At 34.9% G+C, this 17820-nt stretch overlaps 4 protein-coding genes across 7 annotated transcripts in view; 3 read left to right on the plus strand and 1 right to left on the minus strand.

The window, feature by feature from the left end:
- The window catches only part of LOC113503219 (bicaudal D-related protein homolog), a 128399-nt gene extending 119743 nt beyond the window's left edge, over window positions 1–8656 (plus strand). For both annotated transcript variants that reach the window (XM_026885111.1, XM_026885112.1), the window contains exons 7-9: window positions 3753–3905; window positions 4319–4423; window positions 4705–8656. In XM_026885111.1, the coding sequence (XP_026740912.1) occupies window positions 3753–3905; window positions 4319–4423; window positions 4705–4833 (387 nt within the window). In that variant the 3' untranslated portion in view covers window positions 4834–8656. The remainder of the gene's footprint in view (window positions 1–3752; window positions 3906–4318; window positions 4424–4704) is intronic.
- Window positions 346–2368, plus strand: LOC113503220 (putative nuclease HARBI1). Its single transcript, XM_026885113.1, has 2 exons — window positions 346–995; window positions 1116–2368. The coding sequence occupies exons 1-2, from the start codon at window positions 787–789 to the stop codon at window positions 2002–2004; spliced, it is 1098 nt and encodes a 365-aa protein (XP_026740914.1). The 5' UTR covers window positions 346–786; the 3' UTR covers window positions 2005–2368.
- LOC113503221 lies at window positions 2023–3719 on the minus strand. Of its 3 annotated transcripts, XM_026885115.1 has the most exons (4): window positions 2958–3719; window positions 2727–2888; window positions 2503–2588; window positions 2023–2360 (listed from the first exon to the last, which is right to left on the minus strand). In XM_026885115.1, exons 1-4 carry the CDS (start codon window positions 3238–3240, stop codon window positions 2037–2039), a joined length of 855 nt encoding a protein of 284 aa, XP_026740916.1. In that variant the 5' UTR covers window positions 3241–3719; the 3' UTR covers window positions 2023–2036. The 3 variants fall into 3 exon arrangements, 2 of the variants coding, with proteins under 2 accessions (XP_026740916.1, XP_026740915.1); XM_026885114.1 differs by having other exon boundaries at window positions 2727–3718; XR_003401410.1 differs by lacking the exon at window positions 2503–2588 and having other exon boundaries at window positions 2727–3718.
- A 777-nt stretch (window positions 8657–9433) lies between the features above and the next one.
- LOC113503190 lies at window positions 9434–17336 on the plus strand. The gene is made up of 12 exons (XM_026885027.1): window positions 9434–9584; window positions 9931–10056; window positions 10475–10669; window positions 11149–11288; window positions 11583–11757; window positions 12144–12323; window positions 12625–12775; window positions 13108–13279; window positions 13615–13756; window positions 15669–15802; window positions 16347–16481; window positions 16855–17336. Exons 1-12 carry the CDS (start codon window positions 9519–9521, stop codon window positions 16889–16891), a joined length of 1653 nt encoding a protein of 550 aa, XP_026740828.1. The 5' UTR covers window positions 9434–9518; the 3' UTR covers window positions 16892–17336.
- Window positions 17337–17820: the final 484 nt, after the last annotated feature.

Consider the following 17820-nt stretch of genomic DNA (forward strand, 5'->3'; position numbering starts at 1 on the left):
ATTTTAAGTTGCCAATGTTTTAAGTGTTGCTAGTAAAATAATGTCAAGATTAATGTTGGTTTTTGTCGAGTCCTAAACTTTAAGTGAAATCTTTGCTTGATTTTTTAGTCGTTTTTGTCTCTATATTTTACAAACTTCATTAAAATAGTTTAGATTGTATTTCTTTTTTGTTTGATGTAACATTTCCTTGTTCTGTAATTTGAAACAAAATTGAAATATGCTTGTATGTATGCTTTTTACAACTCAAATCGTAACGATTTTAGTTTCCTTGCTAACATCACAATGGGTATGTTTCACGATGCGCGTCAAAAACAATAGTGGTCCGGCAGCGACCGGGCAGTTCACAGAACGACCGAGTGATCAGGAAACGTATCGTGGGAAACTCAATCGACGAGAGGATTTTTGTTAAATATTATTTTTCTGTATCCGATTTCAAGCATGTTTTGTTTTTTTCTTTAGAAGTCTTGAGTTAAACGAAGTATAACCATTGAATGCCACGCTACGCTTATCGGATGCAGATAATGTTTACGCAGATCACCAAAATCAAAAGTCATTTATTCAAATTATTCTACTTTAGGCCCGGTTTCACCAACATAGTATAAGTCTTAGTACAAGAATAAATCGTTAATTACTCTCGAGTATATCCATTTTACGTTTCACCAACATTTAAACTAATGATAAAACCTCTATACTAGAATAAGGTCATATACCGCCAATTTCGGTCATATAAGCTGCTAATCTTTGGTTAGAAGTGTCACTGTCAAGTCAGTTCATCGCATTTAAAAAATGGCGCGCCGTTTGTATGCATTAATAAATGAAACCGATAGCGAAGATGATGATTATTTTTGTCCTCGTCCACGGTGGTTTAAGGAAAGGCCTAATTATTTTGAAGAGTACGACGAACACGATTTTGTGATAAGATTTCGCTTATCCAAGGAGGCAACATTAAGTTTACTGGCAAAAATCGAGCACCGCTTGGAGTATACATCAGATAGGTGAGTTTTCTTAATAATAGCATGTTATTTATGTAATTTATGCAAATTTTATTTAAAAAAGGTGCCTTCTTCTATGTAAAAAGTGGAAATTAATTCTAGCACTTGTTCGTTTTGTTTCAGAAATAAGCCAATATCGCCTGTCAATCAATTATTAGCTACATTAAGATTTTACGCAACAAATAATACCCAAATGAGCATTGGTGACTTTGTCGGTATCAGTACACCAACGTCACACAGAGTTATTCACCAAGTCAGTGCAGCAATAGCATCGTTGCACAAAGAGTATATCCGATTTCCAACAACACGCGAGGAAATACGAAAAGAACAGGATTCATTCTTTCAAATCGCTAGATTTCCGCGAGTCATTGGTGCAATGGATTGTACTCATGTCCGTATATCCTCACCAGGTGGAGATCATGCAGAACTATATCGCAACAGAAAGGGCTACTTTTCCATCAACGTGCAAACTATTTGCAATGCAAACTTGGAGATCACTGATATAGTAGCCCGGTGGCCAGGTTCATCTCACGACAGCACTATATTCAATAATAGTTGCATAAAAAGTAAGTTTGAAACTGGCCAGTATGGCAATGCTTTGCTGTTAGTAGATGGTGGGTATGCTTCCACTTCGTACATGATGACGCCTTTAGAGAACCCTAGGACTCCAGTGGAACAACTCTATAACGAGTCACAAATACGGACTCGTAATCCTGTTGAAAGGTCATACGGGATCTGGAAGAAACGGTTTCCTGCATTGGCCTTAGGGCTTCGCACTAAGCTGGACAAGTCTTTGACTATTATTGTAGCCACTGCCGTGTTGCATAATATGTTGATGCAACGAGGTGAAGTCAATCCCATTGATGATCCCGCACTACAACTTCCAGCTCCATGGGATGAACTTTTACACCATGGTCAGATAACTCAGCAACCACAACATCCACAACAATACATCAGGCCCAATTCAGTGCGAGATGCTATCATTAATAATTATTTTCAAAGTATATTGTAACCAATAAAACAAATTTTATAAGCAATAAATATTTATTTGCGTTTTTTTTGTCTCAACTCTAAAAGTAGCAACCTAGTTTTAATTTTTTCTTGTTTTAAAATTTCTTGTTGTATATCCATTTGGATTTCAAACAATTTTTTAGCTTCTTCTCTCTCATTAGCTGCATGCTCGATTTGGACATTAATAGCCTTCCCCTTCAACTCCTGCAAGTTTTCAAGAGAGGCTCTCGTAAGTTGCGGCCGCCTTTTCGACATCCATTCAAGTCGTTTTCCTGAATAAGGCCTTTTTTTGCCTGAAGGTTTCAATTGTTCTGAAACAGGCGTTTTTAGACAGTTTGGAGTGTAATCGCCCCAATCCTAAAAAAGATACATAATATGTAAAGCAACCGTAAACATGGAAATACAGTACACATATGAAGAAACAGGTAATTTACTAAAATTAAGGAACATTTTTGTTTAATATTTTTGAATCTATGATGTAAAAAGTGTGCAACTTTACCACATTATTCATGGTTTCATTAGTATCAACGTGGTGTGTTGACTTAGTCTGAACCTCAGGGCCAGGAATTGTATGTAATAATTCGTCTGAAAAAATATATAATAGAAGATCATCGTGCAAAGACACAATACATTGAGTTTAAACTTTCGTGAGACATTATCATACTATTCAAAGCTTAAGGCTGTTACTTTTATTTATTAGGTATGAATTGATATCTGACAAACCCTTTTTATGTGCCTCTGCTGAAAATGATTCCGTGATATTTTCTGTAACGTTTACATTATCTTTATCATACGGATTATGTAGACCTACAGCACTTGGCGTTATAAGACCCAGGATCCTCTCTTGAAGAGGATCATCAATCTTCGGCCTTGATGGTCCACCACCTAAGAAAAAACAAGTTTTTGTAGATTTATAGATACAATTGCCATAAAAATTTTGTAACATACACTTACCGGTTTTAATTAAATGCATCCTCTTAAAAGATGCTTCTTTTTTGGTAGCTTTTTTTAAACTTTCCCACTGGGATTTCAAATTTTCGGCAGTACGGTGGGAAAGCGTTGTCTGCGAATTATATTTATTGGATATTGTCGTCCATTCCGCAAGTTTTTGCTTCATTGAAACCCCGTCGGTTCTTTTATTTTCTATGACATGAAAATGCTCAGTAACTAGATCTACCAGCTGCGTCTTTTCTGATGCCATCCAATTAGCAGATCGCTTTCTCTTATAATTTGCCATTTCCAGGTCTTATTTATTTATTTTTATTTTGATGACAATTATAAACAAGGAAACTAATCAAATATGATCAAAGCATAAGTCAAAACATTATCCAAACAATTTTAGAAAATAGGGAGCGCCATTGCTCAGGCACGGAACAACCGGACTATTTTACTTGGTAGCGTTCTAGTTTCATTCCATCCATTCGTTCAAGGTTACAGAGTAACTAAACAAGATTAAGATATCCGCAGACTAACTTGGTGAAATGAAATTGAAGTTAACCAAGGGGTAAATGGTTAGAATAAATTTATATTGGGGTAGCTACTCTCGTGTTAATTCGATGTTGGTGAAACCGGGCCTTAGTAGCACTTTTTGAAGGTCAGATTACATTTGACAGCACCCAGTTTTGCCCACCCTTTACCGCTTCCTACGTGCTGTTGCTGCACTCCCCAGCAGCACGCTGTACCAATCACGGACCTCTTCCCGTCTTACTTTTAATTCACGACTATAACAAACCTCATTTCTGTTTCCAGTTGTCAGTGGCCGAGGTGGAACTCCGTGCAGCAGCAGAGGAGCGTGACAAACTGCTTAACGATGCCAACTACAGCAGCCTGCAGAACGACGAGGCTGTCACCAAGGCGCGCCAGGAGAGGGACGAGGCCATCGAGAGGAAGAAGGCTGCTGAGGTACGAGGACTTTGTCATTTTGTATCTGTCAACTTCTAGCCCGATAAACAAGTGGCGTTTTATCTATCCTGACTTTATATGGTGCACTTAGGCATATTTGTATTACCAGCCCCTCGCAGAATGGCATTCTTACAATTCGCCTAAAAGGAATTGTTCTGTAATGTTTCAGTTTCAAAACTCTAAATCTGTAAAAATTTAGAGTTTTCCAAATAGCGAAACTATAAAATTACCGTTGTGGTACCTTTGAATGTGGAGTTAACGTTATGGACATCCACCGCTTAATCAGGCGACTTCTTCTTTGTTGTACCACTCTAGGAAGAATAGTCTAAGTCATCGGATTTAATGTGGTGGTAAGCTTTATGTTCCATGATTGTTATGATATACTTATTAAAACATGTCGTTATACTTTCCAGGTGGCTTTAGCGAAGACCAGAGTGGAACTAATGCAGGCGAACAGCCAGCTGTACGAGGCGGTGCGCCAGAAGGTGGACCTTGGACAGCAGCTCGAGCAGTGGCAGGTATGTACTGGAGATATACTTGTTTTTATTTTAACCAGTTTACCTTTTAAATTGTGATACAAGTCTGTTGATTTTTAAAATGTACTGGTATGTTGAACTAGTCGTTGTTTCGAGTTTAGTCTGAGTATTATTATTTTTTAATTCTGTCCGTATTTAGTTGTACCTCTGAAAGATAGATGTAACTGAGTGACACTAATTTATATTCTGAGTTATTGCTTACTGCAGAGTAATTTTAAGCATGTTTGAATGTGACGTTACTTAAAGAGTTGTAATATTTCCAGATGGACATGCAAGAGCTGATCGACGAGCAGATGAAGCACAAGCTGACCACCCAGGAGAAGCGCAGGAAGCTCCCGGAACAGCCGCCGCCCACCAGGACCTCGCGACTCCTTGGATTTTTTCACCGGTGATCTGTTGTACCCCACTCTTGGTGCGTCTCTGTGAAGCCGCAGACCACACTACCATATCAACCCTCTACCTTATCATCATCAAATACTACCATACAACTACATTACCAGCTGCCTACAGCCTATTTTTAATACTTTTGTACAAAAATCTGTCAAAATTGCTAGTAGCGACCGCCATCTTGATTTACCGTACGGACGCATTCGCGATCACCGAATTTTTAGGTTATGTTCTAATTTTATTTTATAAACCGTGTGATTTTTATACTATCGCAGTGATAGTTAGTATCGTAGTTAGATTGGTTTTAATTAGTTTACAATTACTTTTTAATGTTTTATTGTGTATTTTTAGTTTTTCACTGTAAAATGGCTGTATGATTTGGCACTCGGGCATTCTTCATATTCCTTTGGGGCGGATTTAGTACAACAGATTATTATGACGGACAGAAATCCAAGAGAAATAATATCTTCGGTCCGTCGTAAACGATTAACGATAGATTTATGTAAAAACGAATTGTTCAGAACGAAAAATGAACACTAACGTAATGTAAGTCATTAATCCGCCATTTTAATACGTCAGCCATTTTAAATCTTAACGTACCCATTGCTTTATTTGTAAATAACATTTTAATTATTGAGATTACCTTAACTATGTATTGTATAGTTGGTACTTAAATACGTAAATCGTCACTTCAAGTGAGATGTTTGGTGCACCTAAAGTGTAAAATTAGATTTACCGCCTGTTCTACCACGAATAATATATGGGTAGATTTTTTACCGCAGATCAATTTACAAAGTGAATACAAAGGGACTGAGTTATATGATTAGAAAAAAATCATAATTCTGTAAATTCCTTAATGTTCGTTTAAATTTTGGCCTCCGTTATATGAAATTGTGCAAATGGCTGTGGTCTGTTTCTGGACAATAACAAGATAAGTAATAAAATCTGATTTCCAGATCAGACATTATAATTGGATTTTTCTATTAGAAAAAATCTTAATTAATAATAAGGTACGAATTGGATTTGTAATGGTTTAACCTAATTTAGGGACCCTAAAGTTTTAAGGGCCTTTCAGATATAAATTATTTAAATTATACAAAAATCTCTATTAATATAATTCAGTTAATATTTGTTATGTCTATAACTCAGTATCTTTTAACAAACAAACAAAGAAAAGAAGTACTCTGTCTTTCTCTCTTTCCCCAAATTTGGTACAAAATGGGCCAATAACGATATCCTATTAAAATGTGGTGGAACAGGTTTTTAGATAATAATAATAATAGATTGCTAATTAATGAAGAACATTTAATAGCCATATTATTTACATTACTATGTCTACTGGATATAAGATCCACTTTAACGGTTAAGGTCTAAATTGTCCGGAGATTTTATATAGGTAGGTATTGTCTGGTTATTTTATGCAATATTCAGTATTTTTTAGTTTGCCCGACTCTGAGTTTCTCTATCAGTTGTAGGCATTGGATGCGCAACTAAAACACAAGGATGCTGATGCACACATCTATCAAATATAATATAATGTATATCGCACAGTGTGCTTGGCGTGGTGACCTTTCCGTGCAGTCAAGAAAATTATGGCAGGCACTGCATGTAAAGAATGGCCATAATATCCATATTTTCTATGTTTAATGCTGATAATGATTCAGATACTACCAAACTTACCGCGGACAATATCGACATTAACCAACAAGTGTGTAACGAACGCAAATCGTTCCTAATCTGGTGGATTTATTAGAATAATTTGTGTGTAGTTATATTCACGAGTATGTATAGTAGTTAAATAAATATCACATATTTAAACAATATATTTTGAGTTCTGCAATAGTAATTTAGTAGGTACTTAAGTGTTTGTGCCTTAAGAAGTACCTGGCCTTAAAAAGTGCCTTTCTAGTAAAGTCAATTGTATTTATTATGAATATACCGATGCAGCCTTAGAAAATAAATGGTGAGTTTACACACTGAAAGATCAATTAACGAACTAGTTTATAAACTGTCTTGTGAACTAGTTGATACGATCAACTAGTTCACCGACTAGTTGAAATAATTTATTTGGCCGTTAATGTTTAAGCAAAATACAATTTTTGGATGGTGGATATGGTAGATGTAACTTTTTATTTGTGCACGCGACTTGCCAAAAATATACTTATCTAATACCAAACCTTAAATTGTATTGGTCTCGGTAATTTTTATACGCAAGGAAAACCGCACAGATTCCCTCTTGATAACCTGTGAAAGTGTTATTCTTTATGCTTATTACAGAAAAGTTACGTATATCGTACACACGATTGAAACTATATTATACCTACTTGAATTTGCAAATTACTTTTAGTTAAGAGAGTACTTAATAAAATCTTGGAACAACCAACGCTCTCTTTATATGCATTTGTGCAATAAAACTTGTGAAACTCTACCACGAGTCTGTATAAGTTCAGTTAAACAGGAACAGTCGTCTCCAAAAGTCTTTGAACGGTTATTTTAAAAGAACTAATGAAAATTCCGTCGGTACAATTTCAGTTAATGTACTAGTACATACTATTTGGTTATTCGACTTTTGCTTTCGACTGTATCTTCTATCACTATGTACGAACATGCTCAAGTATATTTAATTCATACACATAATGCTCATAACTTGAACGTTTTCTTGTTAAATACAAATCAAAATGAAGAAAAACTAAATACTTAGTCAATATAATGAAACTCAAACAGATTGCTTGAACGAGCAATTATGCTATCAAATAGTAATCATGAACATTAACAAAAACTGTAAAATGTGGAATAAATAATTTAAGTTCGTTCCTCAAAATGGCGACAGAGGCGCTAGTGCGCATGCACGTCAGAGAATTTTAATTACAAAGGTATTGCAAAGGAAAAAGCTCATTCATCCTCAAATATATTTTTGTTTACTTAACAATGCAATAGGATAATGCAAAAGCAATTAAAAACTGCAATATGTATTTTATGTGTATATAATATTATGTATAGAATATTAAACAATAAACTCTATTCTTTATGTCATTGTAATAAGATTTAAAATATATTTGTCACCAATAAATGAGATATTACATTATTGTACTTAATTTATTTTTAAGACTGAACTAATTATTGAATTAAAATATTGATTTTATATTTGCTGTATTCGAAATTAATTTTATTTGAAAATCATTCTGTATTCACAATAATTCTTGTATTTAATTTTTATTTTCTAAGCACAAAACACAGTTATGGCGAGTGTAACTTCTTAGTCATTCCATTTTTATATTAATTATTGGGGTTTATTACATTAGAAACATTTTTTTTTTTTAATTAAGTGCCTTCAAACGCCTTATAGAATATTTCCGAGCCTAAGTAATTATTTTGGATAACAAATCTACACATATTTGTATACATGTAAATCGATGTCGTATTTTATTCATTTTTCCTACATAATAGTTAAATATTAAAATTATTTTTCCTCTGAAATAACATAATCATTTTTACTTTTTAAAAATGACCGTATGTTACGGGGGAAAAATGTTTTTAGCATTTTGAATTACTATGTAGGTGTTGCCTGAAAAAAATATAAAAATTAGCAACTTCTTTGAAATGTCAACTAAAAACTTAAAAGTAAAAAATCCTAATAATTATTTATGTATGTTAATATATTGCAACATGAATTAACCTTTGTTTTATTCGCAAGTGTACTTAAAAAAACACATTTCTTAAGTACTTAATTAATCCTAATTTGTAAGATCTTAATAGTGACTAGAAATATCATTATGAATAATTAATTATGTTTATGAAATTAATTAATAAAGAATGAGTTTAAACTGACTCCGTATTTTATTGTGCGTACCACTACCTATTTAAAATTTAAATGAAAATACTATTTTAGAACCAATGCATGGCGATATAATTTATGTGGGTAGCAGTTTAGTTTTAACTGAAATAAATCATTAAACTAAGAATAAACTTAAAATTAAATTAAATATCTGGCTAAAACAATTAAGTTATGATGATACAGAAGAACTTGTGGAAGTGAAACTCACATAATTCTTTACACACGCACACACACACACACCCAACCTACATACACGTTAATACATACAACATACACAAATTTACACACATACATACAAATATATTTTACTTTCTTCACTGTAGACTACTTTTATATTGTCTAATTTAACTAATAATGAATAAATCACGACTATGTTTTTCTGGTGTTGTACTGGCACAAACTACTTCTCGAGAGGGGCGCTGATAACCGGGACACAGTTTTTATACTACTGCTGTTATCAACGTTTCAATTTTTAGAAGTTATCTAATAAACTAAGCAAATGACTACCAGGCATTAACCAACACGGTTCCTAAGAGTCTTTCATCACGTTTTAAACTTATATTATGTTTGTGGAAGCGTGCTAGTTCAATACACAGCATATAATAGAGCATTTCTCTTCCTCAACCGCAATATGTACTTTAAAACTTGGTGATAGGCAAAATGTTGGTAAGAAAACAGGGGTTATGCCACGAACCTTCTTAAATGAACAGAATATTGGCCATTACAATGACAAGAAAAAGAAACATTTCAAAATCAAGTGTCAACGTGAATGTCTGTTGCGTTGTGATAGAGTATTTGTTAGATATTTTCATATTTTCTTTTGTGTTTATATCCTTGTGATAATATTTTACCAAAATGCCGGTTCAAGTTGAGCAGAAGGTCGTGGATCCGGAGGCGGAGCTCAGCAATGTCCAAAGAACGGTAAGGAGATGATATGTTGAATATTTTATTTTGTTAAATAAGGGAAATTCAGTGAGAGGTCTAGAAGTGCGAAACTGTACCTAGTCCTTAAAATTTATCTTCTGATCCGACTGCGTTATTCTGGGACAGTTCTGTATTCCGTACTACTTACCAACCTATTCAAATAATCGGTCAGTAGATCTTAGGATCACAAAATACATATATTGGCATGAATAAAAATGCAATCATAATTACATTCCATTTGATAGCTTCTAGAGTGAGTACAAGTTTGGGAAAAGTTGTTCCCCATTTTTTTCCACTATAAATCACAATCCACACACATTCTAAGGTTCCTTTTTATTCGCAGTACCAAAAGCTGGCGCCTATGTGCAGCGTGGAGAAGCGCGCTGGTGGCATCCCTCAGCTCGCGCCTCAGGAGAAGCAGCTCGGGATCCTCGCGCATGAGCTGCATGAGACGTTGCTCTGTATTAATGTTAGTTCATGACTTTATATAGCAGTACTGTAGGAGTATCAAGGAAGTGAGTGATTCGAATATGTAGATTTCGATGTCGAGGTGACTTAAATGCAGTAATAATTGTCAGCATGTTGTCAGAGCATTGTCGTGATACATAACGATAAATAGACGATGTCTAAGTTTATAGAGATGCTAATGAGGTTAGGCTTATACAGGAAGAGAGTAATACCAGTTCTTACTTCTTACTCTTCAGTAATATCTCTTGTTATGAAGTTGCTAACGCTGAGATAGCTCCGATATCAAAGGAAAAAATATTCGATTTCATTAACTTGCTGTAAAGTCAAATTAAAATCTTCGTAATTGAGATAGCAATGCCCTCACTCTCAATTATTTATCTAAAACATAATCTTCTCTTTTTATCTTGCACTCTTAATAGCTTGCTAGAAAAGGTCAGCACGCGGTACGTGACGCCAACGTCAAGAGCGGCACTCGCAAGTCTATAGTAGAATACGAGCAGTTGGAGACCGTGCTGAGAGACGAGAGAGCGCAGCAAGCGGAGCTCGACTGCCTCAACTACCTCGCGCAGAAGAATATTATAGAACTGTCCAAGAAAGTCCCCACTGAAGCTGATGTGAGTATGCGAAAAAGAAAGAACAAGAATCATAAGCAGTTTATTTAGACCCTCAAAGATTCTTGTACTATGGGCGGACTTAAAGAATTTAAGAAATTAAATTATAAAAAAAGACATGAAATTAAAGTAACTGTAACAGAAAAAATGAAATTTGAATTTAAATCACAACGCAATAAAGTTCACAATTGGCAATACTTCTTGGTTTTTTATTTGGAATTGAAATCCTCGTGCTCTAAAATACCTACCTACAAACTAAACAGTACATAAGGTTATTAGAAGAAAGGTAAAAGGTAGAAATAATATCTATGAAAAGGGTAAAAGTAGGTTATGTCCGTGATATAAGTAGCAATGATGAATGGGATGGTTGGCGCTCTTTTGAGGAGCCCTGGGGAGGTGGACGATGATGATTAGTAATTGTATACAATCTACGGAAAGAAATGTTTCAAATATAGACTATGTCCTAATAAGTTGTTGTACAGGAACTGGGTATGATAGAGAACGCGAACAATCGTCTCCGGCGCATGGAGAACCGACTGGACCTCGCCACGAAGAGGTTCTGCGTCGTCAACGCGGACAACAAACGCGTGCGGGAAGAAATACACAGGTTGCTTGTTGAGAGGTTGGTATTCAAATGTTGGAATCAAGATACAGATTTAGATAAATAGTGTTTATTCTTCGATAGTAGATTGATTAGGTATGGCACAGCTGAGTTAAGTATTATAGGCCTATCTGAATTTGAACATCATTAGCATTTCATAGTACTTAGGCACTTAGTCTAAATTAAAGCTACGCGATTAAAAGTACATTTAGAAATCTTGTCAGGCAGAAATAAAAAAAAATTGAGTTATCAATGTCAGACAGTTTCGGTCATTCATATTTTAACAACGTTTAGAATAACAGTTTTAATCTACAGAAATGGTTTCAATATCCAATGGAATCGCACGATAGGAAAACTGGTGAAAGGCAAGATGTACCTGATGGACATCCTGGAGATTGCGTCAACAGCCTTCGCGGACAGAGACGAGTGCTGCAGGAAGCTGGAGGCTTTGAAGTGGAAGGGACTCTTTCAGTTAAATAGAGACATTTCTGTAAGTTCTTAAATATTGACTAAATGGGATGATAGAAAAATAAATTTTAGAAATGCGCGTTTTATGATAAGAAAAATTAATTCAAAGAAATTGGAATGGAGCTCGTGTTTGCTTGCAGTGGTAAATGAATGACCAAAATCTTATAGGCGTAATTACAATAAATGCTAAGACACCTTTTGTGAGAGTTTACTTAGTCAGGCAGTTTTACAGAAGACGCTAATGAAACAAAAAAAAAAACAAATCAATTTTGATGCCTATCATGCCTAACTCCAGGTCCTATTCAGCCTACTCGGAAATCTGCCCTTGATCCACGTGTTATTTATATTATGGTCAATGTATTTTTGTACGTGTCAAAACAACGTATCCCTCTAAGGTTTTGTGTTAAGGAAATGCAAGCGTACGAAGGAGAACTGAACCACCTCGCGAAGCTAGAAGAGTTTCTCCGCGTGAAAGGTTCCCACAGAGTCTGTGAGGCCGATGAGAAAGAGGAAGTGAAAAGGCAAGAGGAGATACAGAAGTGCGAGCAGGACATCGCCAAACATGACGCCTTGTTAGAAGAAATATTTGTAAGTGGAACTCGTAATTTCTCATTAGAGAAAAACTAGCTCTATGCTTCATCCGTTCAAGGAACCTTTCAATTTAAATTGAGAACAAATTAATTCTAATTAAATTAGCTACGTTTTCTACACGTTTTGATCAATGTTTCATCAAGGTCTTGTCAAAAAAATTCGGACAGACAGAATCTTATGAATACAATCAGTTTTATTAAGAATATGCATAGGTTGATCAAAAACGGGTTTTCAACAAGAAAAGGTTATACGTTTATCAAATTAGAGCCTAAAATAACAAACATAAGGTTTTTTTTAGAAATACACTGGTTCCGATCGAGCGGCTACTATTATAAATCACTTCCAAATTAGTGAGATTGAGAACTTCTCGTGTTTCATCTTGCTCTGTCAAGTTTTGCAAGAGTCGATCATTCTTAGAAGAGAACTAGAAGTACTAAGGCAACGAATTTGTAAGTATATTTTACCTAGATATTAGGTGAGAAATAATAGTTAGGTACCATTCTGCTCTGCCACTACCTGGCTTTATAAAAGCCACGGACCAGGGCCCCTATTCCTCATTTATTTATTGTCGAATTCAATCCAATTTCCATCCATTCATCAGCAGTAAAAAGGAAATTTGGCAAGTTTACGAGCTATGCAAGATTCTTTTAAGTTCAGTGTATCATTACCTGTCACTGAAAAGTTTTTTTCTTTTCTTGACACTCAAAATTTCGCTACAAAAAGTAAAAAATTAGCACAAAAGCCTACTGAAGTAAGTAATTACTGTTTCTAACATTTAAAGTGGATCAACGCGATGTAAACGAGGCTCGTGAAGAGAAACAGGACAGGAAGCTGGCCGAGGATACGAAGAAGTTGGAGATGCAGCGTGCGCGTACGCTGCTCACGCTGGAGAGGAACGTGGCGGCGGATAATACGATCGCGAAGGTGCTGAAGGGAATCGACGAACTCGTTAAGTAAGCGCATTGCTTTATACGTAAAATAACTATGTATATCCAATATTCTAAGTTTCTTAAAAAAGGTTAACAATCTAATCAAAAAAATATTGGTGTGTCTTTAATACAAACAAGATTTAAGTAGTGGTTTATTTGATTAGTTAGACATGGATTTGATATTTACGAATCTACCTCCATATTTCAGAGCAATAATCTAGTAAATTACTCTAGTAGAGTAACGAATGCGTGCATTTCATGGTGTAGAATGCCATCCCTCTTGCGGCAATACTATCACTTCAGAAAGTAGTTTCATCCCTGACTTACCTATCTACCTCTTTCTTCTTCGTCTTCCCCAGACTAGCGAAATGTGACAGCACGCCTCTCCTGGCTCTCCTCGGTAACCACAAGGACGTAACCAAGTGGAATGTTCCCAAGTTTCTCAGGATTTTGGAAGCTGAAGTCAAGAGTTTAATCCAAGTCGCATATGGAGCAGTTAAGGTAGAGATCAAGGATAAATAGAAATCATCGGTACTAGGTGCTGTACGCAAGTATCATATTCGATATTCTATGATACATTACATTGTCTATTCAGCTTTAAGCAGCTCTCACGTTTTTCACTCCAAACTGCCCAAGTCTTTTTTGCAATATCTTATCTGAGGGCACGGCAGTGCCCCTGCCAAGTCTCGAGCAAAACGGGCACGGCCGTACCATCTTTTCTCGAAGCGATTCGCAGCTGTTTCGCCCCCCCTGTATCTTCGACGTGGACAAAGCTAGGAGTTTAGCTTTTCGGGGAATAATAGTAGGCATTAGAACAAGCTTAAGTTCGAAATTACATGCCAATTGAATTAATGGTTTAGGAGTTACGGTCGATCAAAGTTACACCATTTTGTCACTCACTGACTCACTGACAGATCATCAAAAATCTAAGGTACTTCTAGCAGACTTAGAAACTTCAAATTTTGCACCAAGATAGGTCCTTAGCCACATATAAAGGAAAAATTATAAAAACATTAAAAAATAATATGCCATAGAAAACAATTTTATATTTGCGGTTTGGCAAGAACATTATGTATGGATTTTGACTGCATTGTTAACTTTGTTCGTTGTTTAAGTACCTATTCAATTGGATGAATACATACATAGAATAGAAAAGAATAATATAAATGTAATACACAGACTATCATTAATACAAATTAATACATAAAATTCATAATTCATTAAATTAATAAAGCTAAAACTCCATTGTATTGCGATAAATATTGTATGCGCGCTCGATAGATGGCGTTGTACGTGTCTGAATCGCGCTATGGTTTCGTTACAAAGCGCAGTCTAAGTAGTACTTCAGAATAATTCGATAATTTTCATTTGATAGCGCCACCTGTCTATGAAAAACCATTTCGAAACTAAAAAATATTGTAGTGATAATTGATATTCGGAGAACTTTACGTGTTATTTAGTTTAGTTTAGCTATAGTTTGTAAGTTAGTAGATATATATATGCATATATATATAAGTTTAAGCTTGTTTACATTAGAAGTAACGAAGTCTCAGAGAAGAAACAAAAGAGATAGAGATAGAGAATGGGTTCTAAGCAAAGCAGTAGCTGAAGTCCTAGAAATTATGACACCTAAAAAAAAAGAAAGAAATACACTTACAAAAAATAAATGAGATCCCACCAAAAACATTAAATGTAAAAAAATGCCAAGTCTCTCGATGCAGTCTTTCCATCGTAAAAAGTTTTGAGATCTCATAGAAGCCAAGTCCTATTCAAAATATTTTGTAGTTATAAATCAACATTTAGTAATTGTATCAATAGTTTTCTTTATATTATAATTATAGTGACTTGGCAATGAGCACAAATTAAAAGCTGCTTGATGCCTGGAATTATGTGCAAATGTTACTGACGAGACCAGTGATCAGATTATTTGTTATGTGTGAATCATGATGGTCACTACCGACTACATGCTCCAATACAATAATTAAGAATACCTTACGGGCCATCGCTTTATGAAAGTAAATGAATCGAGAGTACACTAAGACTGACTGCCGTTGCCGAAATTCGGTTGGGACGACACGGATAAACCAAAAGAAAATTAATTTTGTGATATTAATGTTTACGCATGCGGTGTGTGTAACTTTCAACTCCTACAAATATGCCGTTTTATTTGTTTCTTCTTGTGCTCATTGCCAAGTCACTATAATTATAATATAAAGAAAACTATTGATACAATTACTAAATGTTGATTTATAATTACAAAATATTTTGAATAGGACTTGGCTTCTATGAGATCTCAAAACTTTTTACGATGGAAAGACTGCATCGAGAGACTTGGCATTTTTTTACATTTAATGTTTTTGGTGGGATAATACTTTACCTTAGTTAAGTTTGATTTTGGCTGTCTTTCTTTTAGCCACCAGCTCCAACGCCAAAAGCTCGTAAGGGTCCACCGATGCCTCCCGCCAGCAAACTAGTGGCGGACCCGTATGTGGAAAAACTAAAACCGAACAGGATCGAGAAACTGGTGCCATATCAGCCCTGTGCTTAGTAAGTACAACGATCTGTATTAAGATCATCAACGATTTAACTGAATGGCGGGTCTATTGGTGAGTGTCCTGACTTCTACACCGCAGATCCCACGACGTTCGATTCCCACCAAGGACAAATTTTGTTCCCTGGCAATGTGTAATATTTATCCACAGTGCGTATGTATTTATAAACATATATGTAACTTTAAAGCAGAAGGAAGTTCACCTAGTAGCGGGGCTGTTTTGTTAATCTAAACCGTCTAGGTTTCTTTTTTGTATGATAAAAGGTTATGCAAAACCATCAACGTTTAAAAACAGGTTTATCTGTAGAATACAACTGTTCTGCTACATTAAGATTAATGGTACTGTCGGTATGGGAAAGAAAGAATATAAAATAAAATATGAAGTGTTGAAGGTGCTTAAATCCCAAATAAAATAATGTTTATTCATAGCATTTAGAAGAATTTAACGATCGTCATGATTGTTATTACTGGTCAGGTTAGTTCCAGTCAAGATCAACTCTAACTAATTTAATTATTACTAATTTTCTCCTATTTACACAGCTGTGTGGAAGACTACATCATGAACCTGGTGTTCGAGACGCCGGCCGTGCCTGCGGACAAAGAATACGTCGAGGGCATCTTCCATTTGGAGGATATCAACACTAAGTTCGGGATCTACACTCTCACTATACCGGGGTAAGTAGTTTCTCAGCCTTTTTACAATTTAATAGAGGTAAAGAACTACTTATCTACTATTTTTAAGTGGTTTGGAGCTGGGCCCGGCTAAAAAATATGAAAGCTTATAAGCAATAGATGTGGAAATAAAACTCCATGATACAGTCACATTTACAAAACACTCAAATGCCATACGTTTTATTACTATTCAAAACTGTTTTAGTGATAGAACACCAGAAAAAAAAATGGCTGAACATTAATATTTCAATATGTCATCACTAAAGATAAATGAAAAACGAATTAGTGCTACTATGCATGTAGGACCAAACTACACATTACTAGGTAGGTTTATAATGTTACTAGATAATTTGACCAATTTTACTTTTCATTTCAGAAAACGCCATCCGTATCGAGGCGGGAAGAAGGACTGAATTTATTTTTTTACTAATAATCAAAGTTTAATCATTGAATAACATTATTATGTCGCATTTAGTGCTCAACGGAAGTGTACGGTATTTAGCGAGAGTATTTTATTTGTCCTGGTAAATGTGGACTAAAACAAAAATAATGGTAGACTTTTTAAAACAGTTATAATTTTTATAATAAATACGTATCTAACTACCCAAAGCTTTAGTCAACACAGCATCTTTGGCAGAACCGACAGTATTTTGCGCATTAAATAGCTTCGTATCATTTTCGTAGAGTACATGTTTGTATATTTCACTTAAGTGATAGTTAAATGAGGATAGGTCGTAATATTTTGGCAATTTTTTTCTGGAAACTTTGTTCGTGTAATTATGTGTTTTAAAATGGAAAATAAATGTACAGTGAAATCATTTATGGCCTTTGAATTCCCTAACCTTTAATTAATAAAGTACAGTAAACGTGTACAGCGATTTTAAAAATTATATCATAAAGACCGTTAAACTTTAAGCAGTGGTAGATTTGTATACTAGAAGCTGTCAACATTGTAAGTCGCTTATAAAGTTGCAACCCTGTTTTTTTTTCTTACTGGCAACAATCACAACCGTTGGTGTTGTTAGTACTACGATATTTCCTCGATTGATGGAAAATTTAAAATTAAATGAAGTTCTCTTCAAATAATCGCTATAAGGGGAACACGCATTAATAAAAATTATTCTTTTGAAATAAACAGAGTAGATTGCCATTACGATTTTGTATTATTTATCACAGTATCACTTCACATATTATTTTAAACAAAATACTGCTTGCTTTACAAAACAAAACCTCATTCAAAATAATCATAAAGCAATTAAAATTTTGCGGGACGCTGTAATGTGTAATCATAATCATTTTGTTTTTAATATGACTGAAACAAGTAAAATAAAATTTATTTAGT

Source organism: Trichoplusia ni, chromosome 18 (assembly GCF_003590095.1).
Source record: "Trichoplusia ni isolate ovarian cell line Hi5 chromosome 18, tn1, whole genome shotgun sequence".
Classification (NCBI taxonomy): domain Eukaryota; kingdom Metazoa; phylum Arthropoda; class Insecta; order Lepidoptera; family Noctuidae; genus Trichoplusia; species Trichoplusia ni.

Excerpts from the sequence above, each read along its gene's own strand:
- LOC113503220 (XM_026885113.1), top strand. The coding sequence starts at position 787 with ATGGCGCGCCGTTTGTATGCATTAATAAATGAAACCGATAGCGAAGAT. Across the intron at positions 996-1,115 it reads TTGGAGTATACATCAGATAG|AAATAAGCCAATATCGCCTG; the intron begins GTGAGTTTTCTT and ends GTTTTGTTTCAG.
- LOC113503221 (XM_026885114.1), bottom strand. The coding sequence starts at position 3,240 with ATGGCAAATTATAAGAGAAAGCGATCTGCTAATTGGATGGCATCAGAA. Across the intron at positions 2,589-2,726 it reads AGCAGAGGCACATAAAAAGG|ACGAATTATTACATACAATT; the intron begins GTTTGTCAGATA and ends ATATTTTTTCAG. Across the intron at positions 2,361-2,502 it reads ATGAAACCATGAATAATGTG|GATTGGGGCGATTACACTCC; the intron begins GTAAAGTTGCAC and ends TATCTTTTTTAG.
- LOC113503190 (XM_026885027.1), top strand. The coding sequence starts at position 9,519 with ATGCCGGTTCAAGTTGAGCAGAAGGTCGTGGATCCGGAGGCGGAGCTC. Across the intron at positions 13,280-13,614 it reads GGAATCGACGAACTCGTTAA|ACTAGCGAAATGTGACAGCA; the intron begins GTAAGCGCATTG and ends CGTCTTCCCCAG. Across the intron at positions 16,482-16,854 it reads TACACTCTCACTATACCGGG|AAAACGCCATCCGTATCGAG; the intron begins GTAAGTAGTTTC and ends TTTTCATTTCAG.